This window comes from Mustela nigripes, chromosome 17 (genome assembly GCF_022355385.1).
Source record: "Mustela nigripes isolate SB6536 chromosome 17, MUSNIG.SB6536, whole genome shotgun sequence".
Classification (NCBI taxonomy): Eukaryota; Metazoa; Chordata; class Mammalia; order Carnivora; family Mustelidae; genus Mustela; species Mustela nigripes.
Window position 1 is genome coordinate 42,212,975 of NC_081573.1, and position 9,481 is coordinate 42,222,455.

At 50.2% G+C, this 9,481-nt stretch overlaps 1 protein-coding gene across 2 annotated transcripts; it reads right to left on the reverse strand.

The window, feature by feature from the left end:
• Window positions 1–2,506: 2,506 nt before the first annotated feature.
• Window positions 2,507–6,628, reverse strand: DPEP3 (dipeptidase 3). Of its 2 annotated transcripts, XM_059381535.1 has the most exons (10): window positions 6,336–6,628; window positions 5,859–5,985; window positions 5,241–5,370; window positions 5,018–5,159; window positions 4,712–4,781; window positions 4,414–4,590; window positions 4,040–4,124; window positions 3,481–3,556; window positions 2,887–3,022; window positions 2,507–2,794 (listed from the first exon to the last, which is right to left on the reverse strand). In XM_059381535.1, the coding sequence occupies exons 1-10, from the start codon at window positions 6,626–6,628 to the stop codon at window positions 2,552–2,554; spliced, it is 1,479 nt and encodes a 492-aa protein (XP_059237518.1). In that variant the 3' UTR covers window positions 2,507–2,551. The 2 variants fall into 2 exon arrangements, with proteins under 2 accessions (XP_059237518.1, XP_059237519.1); XM_059381536.1 differs by lacking the exon at window positions 5,859–5,985 and having other exon boundaries at window positions 5,241–5,372; window positions 6,499–6,628.
• Window positions 6,629–9,481: the final 2,853 nt, after the last annotated feature.

A 9,481-nucleotide genomic window follows, 5' to 3' on the forward strand; every position in this document is an offset into this window, starting at 1 on the left:
CCCCGGCAACCCTCAGTTTGTTTTGTGAGATTAAGAGTCACTTATGGTTTGTCGAATTTTTAGCTGTCTTCACTATGAGTTTTACTTTGCATTTCCTTAGTGGCTAACAATGTTTAGTACCTTTTCATATTCTCCTTGGCCATTTGAATATCCTTTCTTATAAAGTTCCTATATCTTGTCCATTTTTATATTGGACTGTCTGTCTGTGGATATAAATCTTCTGTCAGTTATATATGTTGAAAATTTCTCTTACTCTGTAGCTTGCTTTTTCACTCTTTTTAATGGTACCTAATGGTAAACATAAGCTATTAATTTTAATGTCATCCAATTTATCAATATTTTCCTTCTGTTGTTAAGGCTTTTTATGCTGAAGTCACCAAAGTATGTTTCTACATTATCTTCTAGGAGTTTTACTCTTTTGCTTTTTGCATTTGGATCAGTAACATCTTCAAATTAATTTTATATTGTGTTGCATTCTGTATGGTGTGAGCTAAAGGACTAATATTCTCCCCTACCCCAACTGTCCCGGGTTGTCCTTGTTCTCCTTCACCTCACGTCCAGCTCTCCGTCCTAACTTCTGGCTGGCTTCTCTGTACAGAGTAAGACCCAACACCAGATGCGCAGGTAACAAACAGCCTTGCACAGATTTTTCCTTTGGTTCCTACATATGCAAAAAGTCCAACCTCTATAATAAGTCTCTTATTTTATATCATTCCTAGTGGATCTACTTATCTGATCAAACACCAACTGAAAGGATACGCTTAAAGTGACAGAACTCATTCTACCAGATAGCAAGACTTGTTTGAAAGTTACTGAAATTAAGACAGTGTGGTATTGATACCACATAATATTGATTTATTTATTGATAAATAAATAAATGGAAAAGAATTAGAAAACAGACCTATACATTATATGGACATGATTTACAACATAGTCATTGTGTATAACATATACATACGCAGAGAGTATAATTTCTCTTTCTCCCAATTTTAAGTTCCCTTGCAAGGAACTTAGATCAGGCTCTGGCCTGAGTGGATTAAGAGAGGAAAGGTGGCTAAAGATGAAGGGTCTGTAGTAAGCCAAGCAAATGGTGCTAGTTTCCTTTTCTTTTTATTTTTTTTTTAAGATTTTATTTATTTATTTCACAGAGAGATCACAAGCAGACAGAGAGAGAGAGAGAGAGAGGGGAGAAAGCAAGCTCCCTGTTGAGCAGAAAGCCCGATGTGGGGCTCGATCCCACCCTGGGATTGTGACCTGAGCCAAAGACAGAGGCTTTAACCCATTGAGCCACCCAGGCACCCCTTCTCTTTAAGTTTGATTTTTCCCTTTCTACTAAAAAGTCAGTTTAACAACAAATCAGGACTTTATTTTTAAAAATCTAACATTATATAAATTTTTTTTCTTGACATTTCCAAACAAGTTACTACTTATTATAAATGGTAACAGTTTCAGCTTATTTCCTTTTTAATTTTTATTTTTAAATTTTTTAAAAGATTTTATTTATTTATTTATTTATTTGTGTGTGTGTGTGAGAGAGAGAGCGAGCACAAACACAGGCAGAGTAGCAGGCAGAGGCAGAGGGAGAAGCAGGCTCTCTGCCGAGCAAAGAGCCCGATGTGGGACTCGATCCCAGGATGCTGGGATCATGACCCGAGCCAAAGGCAGTGGCCCGACCAACTGAGCCACCCAGGTGTCCCGCTTCTTTTTAATTTTATTTTATTTTATTTATTTATTTGACAGAGATCACAAGTAGACAGAGAGGCAGGCAGAGAGATGGGGGAGCAGGTTCCCCGCTGAGCAGAGAGCCCGATGCGGGGCTCGCTCCCAGGACCCTGAGATCATGACCTGAGCCAAAGGCAGAGGCCCAACCCTCTGAGCCACCCAGGTGCCCCTCAGTTTCAGCTTTTTTTTTTTTTTTTTTTAAAGATTTTATTTATTTATTTTTCGGAAAGAGAGAGGGAGAGAGAGTGAGTGAGCACAGGCAGACAGAGAGGCAGGCAGAGGCAGAGGGAGAAGCAGGCTCCCCGCCAAGCAAGGAGCCCGATGTGGGACTCGATCCCAGGACGCTGGGATCATGACCTGAGCCGAAGGCAGCCGCTTAACCAACTGAGCCACCCAGGCGTCCCTCAGTTTCAGCTTCTTAAACACACACACACACACACACACACACACTTGAATCTTTCAGAGACTGGGAAATTACCTATTGTCACATTCCATGATGGCATAGACACTGCACAGAAATGGATTCCTTTGTGTTCTTCTCTGGGCTCGGGCTTTTGGCATAGGAATATGGTAAGATCCCTTTGTGTTTCCCAAAAGAGGCAAAGCTGGAGTCCATTCACTTTGAGCCACTGAAGGTAGACCTAAAAGAGCCCTTACTAACCAGGAGCCCACCAGACCCCACTCCCCTACTCCCCGGGGAGAAGAAAGGACTTTCACACCAGGATCCATACTCAAAAATGTTTATTCTCAGCATATACTTGTGTCTGGATGAGCAGGAGGGGCACTTTGTGAGACTTTGCCCCAGTGGCCTCAGGGGGAAATGGCCAGGTCACCAGAGATACAGGGTGAGGACTGAGAATGTGGCAGCAGCCACGGGACCTAGAACAAAGTATGGGGAGGCTTTTGAGGGCCTCTGGAGGACCTGACTGGTTGGCCACTTGGTCACCTCCAGGCGTGTGGCCACGTGTCCACTCTGAGGCTGAGACAGGAGGTGGGAGTGGCAAGACCTGACCACTTGCCTGTCTGGAAACTCATCATCCACAGGGTTCTGCCCACTGTTCTGTTCTCTGACCTGGGGGTGGGAGTCAGCAGTTAGTGGCTTCCATAGCACTCCTCCTCATCTACTCAAACCACTGCAACTTCCTTTTGCCCAGCCCCGCATACCTTTTCTACCTGTCTGAAGACCCGCAGCAGGTTTCCACGAAGGATACCCTGAAGCTCTTCCTCACTCCAGCCGCGAATCAGCAACTCCTCTATTAATACTGGGTATGTGGACACGTCCTCCAGCCCCCGAGGGAATCTGTGTGGCGGGTGAGTCAGCCAGCTCTGGAACCTCAGCCCTGATCCTGGTCTAGGGCCCACCATCCCACCAGCCCCAATCACAGATGCAAAACTGAAGGTCATGTCCTCCAGGCTACTGAATGTCGCTTTGGGAGCTCCCTGGAGATTGAGCTGTGGTTTATGCCCTGAGCAGATGACTGGCCCAAAACAGATCTGCTGGGCTGGGAGTGGAGCATGTGCTGGGCAAAGGAGGGTACTTAATGAATGCGATGATCTGGAGTGGGAGTGGGTCCACCAGGCCACAGGAGGGGCAGGGACAGTCCAGGAAACAGGCCCTGGTAGTGTAGAAATACCAGGGGAGCTAGGAAACCAGAGCCTATAGACAAGGTCTGAAGGATGGGAGGACCATGGCATGGAAACAGAGACTAAAGGACTCCCTGTTGTCTTGCCCGGGACAAACCCCAGGGAAACACTCACCGACCAGACCCATCATAATTTCCGCCAATCCCGATGAACTCTGATCCAATGACTTCTCTGATGTGGTCAAAGTGATCTATGGGGTAGGGGATAGTGGTGGGCAGCATAGGCTGGAGCTAGCCCTGGTCTGGGGAAGCTCAGCCCTGGTCAGTTCTCCTGCCCACAGCGCTCCCCACCATGGCAGCTGACTTCATGGAGCCCCGGGCCAGTTGTGAGTTCTGAAGTGGCTCGAGGATGAACAGTGGACTTCAGAGCTGCACCTTTAGAATTTTTTCTGCCTGGGAGCCACCCTGCCTCTGGGCTCCTTGAGAGCCTGCCTGTCCTATCCAGAGAGGGGAGAGCAAAGAGATTCAGAGACAGAGGCAGTTGCTTCTCCCAAACACGCCAGCACTGATTGTGGCCCCAGATCTGGGTAGCAGTGAAGAGCTGTGTCTGCTCCCCTGGGTTGTCAGAGGTCTGCCTGTTGCCCAACAGCCATGCTGAACTGCTGGAGCTGTCCCAAGGGCCCCCCATGGTCATAGGCTCAAGCTAGAAGGGCATAAGTGGACGTGAGGCTCACCTGCCACAGTGGACACATTAGCAAACAGGTTACACTGAAGCACCCCCATGGACAGCGTCACCATCACAATGCCACCATTCTTCTTCTATAGGAATAAACAAACCGGACACTCAGTTTGGCTCTTCTGACCTGATGGCCTGCCCTGGGCCCTGGGGACCCTGGTAGGACAGTGCTTGGTCCTAGCTTCAGGGGCTGGAAGAGGCTTCACCTCTGGGTCCCTGAGTGAAGCTGATTTGGCTTTGACTTTCAGAGATGGGGGTGGTTAACCAGCCTTGGATCCAAGGATGGTGCCTGTGCTAGTAGCTCCGCTTAAGGTCAAGAACATTTGTATGAAGCAGGCCTACCTCTGGGTTTGAGCTGAGGTAGCTACTCACCAGAAGTTGCAGGATGTCATCGGGAACATTCAGCACACTGTTGCACACGGCCCGGGCAGCTGAGTGGGAGAAGATCACGGGAGCCTTCGACACCTTCAGGGCTTGTCGTACCAAAGTGTCTGATGCATAGGACAAATCCACCATCATGCCCAGGCGGTTCATTTCCACTATCACCTTCTGCAGAGACAGTTTTTTTTTTTTTTTTTTTTGAGGTGGGGAGATGTCAAGGACGCACATACGAGCATATTCTCTGTTTGTAGGGAACAGGTGGGGTAGGGTATAGAACAGGAGTCCTCACCTCACCGAAGCTTGTCAACCCACTGACGTTGGTGTAGAAGTGGTGTTTAAACTTGGTGGAACTTTCTGCCCTGCAGGAGAGCCAGAAGAGGGCAGTTTGTCAAAGGCCACACATCACGGGCAACAGCGCCTGAGGGCTCTGCAGTTCCTCCATTTGTCCATCCATCCAGAACAGAGTAAGGACCTGGGCTAGCTGCTTTCTGGGAGTGTGAGGGGCCTGCTGGGGTGGACTCCTGTGTCCTCACCTCTTTGGACATTTCCCCACCACGCCGTGTGCCAGCTCACCCTGGCTGGGCGCTGCGCTTACCAGGGAGTGCTGCAGGTGAAGGTGAGTGCCAGGTAGCGCACTCCCAGCAGGTAGAAAGCACGCAGCACCGACAGGCTGCTGTCCAGTGAGTGACCGCCCTCCACACCAATGAGGCAGGCCAGCTTTCCAGTGCTGTTCAGACCTGGGAGAGGATGGATAATCCAGTGGTCAGCACCAGAACCACCAGAGGGAGCTCCCAACTGCACCCCATTTGCCAGCCCACCTTCGGCTGACGTCACTAGTTCCAGTTCAGAGTAGGAGGCGCACAGGCGATGAATGAGGTCAATCTGCTCCAGGGTGAGGCGCAGGGCATCCTGGTCCTGGGTCTGGCAGGGGGCGTAGGCTGACCAGAACTAGAGGTAGGCCCCGAGGGTCTGGAGTGAGATTAGGGTGGCCTCCGAAGTCCTTGGCCTGCCACTCTTCCTCAGCCCCCAAGCTACTTTTTTGGGTCAGTGGCCCAGAATGAAATACTGCATGACCCTGTGGTATCCTGATGACTGTGAAGCTTGTTGCCAGCAGTCAGACTGTGGACCGTGGAACACCATTGTCTGCTGTTTGTCCCTGTGTTGTGTGAATGCCCTGAGGCCAATCCACTATGTCTTTTTGGCTCTAGCAGCCCCCACACTCACCAGAGATCTTTGAGTCACTTTCTGTGTATCTCCACAGAGCCTGGGGACCCATGTGGCTGGCCTGCCTTGGCCTCCAGTGTTCCCGGCAGCCACATGATGACACACTGTGTGTCCTATGATTCTAATCACCCAGCGGTCTGCCTATCCAGGTTTCTGTGGCCCCAGCATTCCCCTTCAGCCATGCTGTAGCACCCTGTGTATCCCTGTGGTACCTGGGCAGCCACGAGGCCTTCCTTAAGCTTGTCCAAGCTGGTCTGGCCACGACTGAAATTTCGCAGGTTAACATCTTGTAGTCTGTTCTGGAAAAGCTGTCTCAGGAGCTGGGGCAAATGGTTGTGGCTGGGGATATCAAGACAAGGTTAGAGTTGAAGATATGACCTCCAGGTCAGGCAGGACATGTTGACACACCTGGGCCTGTTCTGTCCTGGTCCACTTCTCCGTATCACAGCGGCAATATGGAAGGATTCCTGAGGTGCAGCTGAGGGAGTACGGGGGAGTGGGGGTGGGGGGGGGGGGGACACCGGGGGGGGGGGGGGGAGGTAATGGAGGGAGAGGGCCTGGGTGATGGAGGAGAGAGTGCATCCACGGGATGCTATGAGGGAGCTTCCTCACTAGCCCTACATGCTGAGAACCTCTTCCCCAGCTTTGGGCTCGGTCTCCATCCGCCCCCAACGACGGCACCTACGCACCCGTCCACGAGAGGGAAGACCCGCATCAGGGCCCGGGCGCGTTCCCGCATTCTTGGAGTGCTGGAGGTGGCCGGCGTGGTCCGGGAGCTGGGTGTGACCGCTGGGGTCGGGGAGCTGGCAGAGGCCGGCATGGCCCAGGAGCTGGGGGCTGCTGGTGTGGTTGGAGCTCCGGGGATTCCCGGCGTGGTCTGGGCGTGGGTTACCCGCCACTGCAGCAGAGATAGCAGGAGCAGGAGACGCAGCAGAAGTCGCTTGCCGAGCGCGGGGGTACCCTCGAGGCCCAGGGTCTGCATGCTGCGCAGGGTGGGACGGGTAGGCAGGGGCCGGTGTCGAGAGGAGGGGCGGCGAGGGGTAGAGCGCGGCGATGGGGTCCCGACCGACCGTCTAGTAAGGTGACCCAGCGGCGCGGCCTAGTGAGGAAGCGGGCGGGCGTCAGAACGCTTCCACCGACAGGGGACGACGCCGCATAGTGGCCTCGCATAGTGGCCGCAGGGGGCGACACAGACTTCCACCCCCAGCTCGGAGGGCGCCCCAGCGGCCCGGATCAGTCTCTGCAGCGCCCCCTGCTCCTGGATCTGACCCCTGCACCTACTGTTTTCCTGGCTCCGGGGACCCAGGGACCGACAGCTCCGAGACCAGGGACGGGGGTGGGGGGCAGCGGTCTTCCCAATCTCACCCCTAGCCGGACAGGTCGCAGATCCATGTGGGGTTTTAGTTTCAGGAATGTGCCCCACCCTGCAATAGGTCAAACATTCCATGAAAAAGAGTAAATTGGATCTGTACTTCTTGACTGAGAGAAAAAAGATTCTATGTATTTTTAATAAAAATGAAATATAACAATAATATAATGGGACCATTTTGTTTTAGTATCTAGTATTGAAATTTGCTTCTGTTATGTGCTAATACATGCACAAGAAAAGACTCTAGATACTAAACATTAGTTATTTGTAGCCATCTTGGCAAAGCTACTCCCTGGCCAATTTATGTCACATTTTTTCTTTTTGGTAATATGGTCCTCCTGGCTGAGGGATGGGTGGTGCTGGTGAAGGCTGGCCAGGTTAATAAGAGATTAGTGGAGGCACCACAGCAGCTGAGTCTTGGAAGGATGGGGTCTGTATTGGCAGGGGTTGGAGAGGGCATCCCAGATTGGACAATAGCCCCGGCAAAAGTCTGGTTTGGACAGGATAGCTGTCTGTAAGGGAGGAGCTGGAAGGTCCTCAAAGGCATAGAATAGTGGGACAAGAATTCTTGCTTAAGGGTATGAGGGGGCTTGGTCTGACACATGATTTCATGTGGGAAGAAATCCTCCTTCAAGACAAGGTTGTTTCCAGGATGGCCAGAGGCCTGGACAGTGTAATTCATTGTTTTCTGCAGAAAAAACGCAGATGCACTGGGAACTGATCTAGAACTGCATTTGGGTGGCATCTGGGCCTCCTGGGTCTGTACCAGGTCCTACAGTCTGAGAGGGGCCTATAGTGCAGACTAAAATCTGATTCATTTCCTTTCTGTAACTGGACCTGTCACCTATTCTCCCATCTGAGCTCCCTGATAATTGGGCCTCCCCTTCTGGGCACCAGGAGAAGGGCCTTGACCTCTGATCACCCCTACCTCCTGTCCTGCTCCCTACTCATGCCTGGGGGTTAAGGACTAAATCTGACCCTGCTGCCTCCAGCTTTGGCTCTCTCAGGAATGAGAGAGACAGAAGGGAGGGAGAATGTTCATTCTGGTCTCTCATATACCAAGCTGTCTTGCTACAGGAGGTCTTCATTTAAGTGATATAAACGGCAATGAATGATGAATTTGCTAATAGTTTATTGAAAGTTCAGAAGTACTGGGGTGCTTGGGTGGCTCAGTCAGTTAAGCATCTGACTCTTGGTTTCAGCTCATGTTATGATCTCAGGTTCATGAAACGGAGCCCTGCGTCGGGCTGCACACTCAGTAAGGAGTCTGCTTGAGATTCTCTCTCCTTCTCCCTCTGTCCCTCCCGCTCTGCTCTCTCTGTCTCTCTCAAAAACAAATGAATATATTTTTAAAAAGTTCAGAAGTATTGTACATACAGCTATTTCCTATGATAGTCTTAGGTGAAAAGAGAGGGCATAATGTTTATAATTAATTTTTAATGTCTTCAAATTAATACATAAACACCATTTCAAATGTCTGGTTTTGGTTTACTAAGTAAATCAGAGTTATACTCTTCCTGATAATGATCGGAAAAGTTGGGAAAAATATAAAAAGGATCTTCTTGAAGACAACAGAGAGTTAAATAAGACACTTTAAAAATTACTTGATGAGGATCCAGCGAGGGTGGAAACCCAGAGATGAGCCCGAGTTTTGGGCTTCTCTTCCACAGGGGTGTTGTGGTCTGAAGAATCACCAAAGTAAGGGGGACCCTGATGAACACTTAGTTTTGAGTTAGAACACAAAAGTACGCGCCGGGAGAATGAATGAGGGAACCCACCGCAGGCCTACAGCACCTCTGGTTATTAAGCGATTGTCTCAACTCCAGATGCAGTCTTGTGTGCTCTGCTCTGTGATGCTGGGGCTCAAACTCCTAAAACCATATTTTCCAGCCCCCTTGCTGGCTTCCTGGCATTCTGCCAAGAGGGGCTACAGAGGAAACTGAAAGGCAGTTTTTTTCTGTTCCAGCAGTGACAGTTAGCTGCAGGCTGTCACAGAGCAGCCCCTCATGTTTAGAACACCTGCACTGCTGAGCAAGGTCCTGTCCTCAAGAGGTCTGCCCCCCAGCAGCACAGGGCCCTCCCATAAGCTTCTATTTCCTACCACCTCTTCCCATTTTTTCCTAAATGGGCCCTGAGCTGGATCAGCTTTGCTTGGAAGGATCTGTAAAAGGATTAAGGTAATCTCACGGGGCTACTCAGTGTACCCAAAAGAGTCAAGAAGGGAGTGAACAGGCAAAATGAAGAGAAAGCACTATTAGAACTTTCTGAGTAATATCGCAAACTGCAGCCCATTTGGAGCCTGAGGGAAAAGGAAAACACGTGTTCCGATATACATTTTCTTTTTTTTTTTTTTTAAAGATTTTATTTATTTATTTGACAGAGAGAAATCACAAGTAGGCAGAGAGGCAGGCAGAGAGAGAGAGAGGAGCCTGCTTCCTCCTCTCTCTCTCTCTGCCTGCCTCTCTG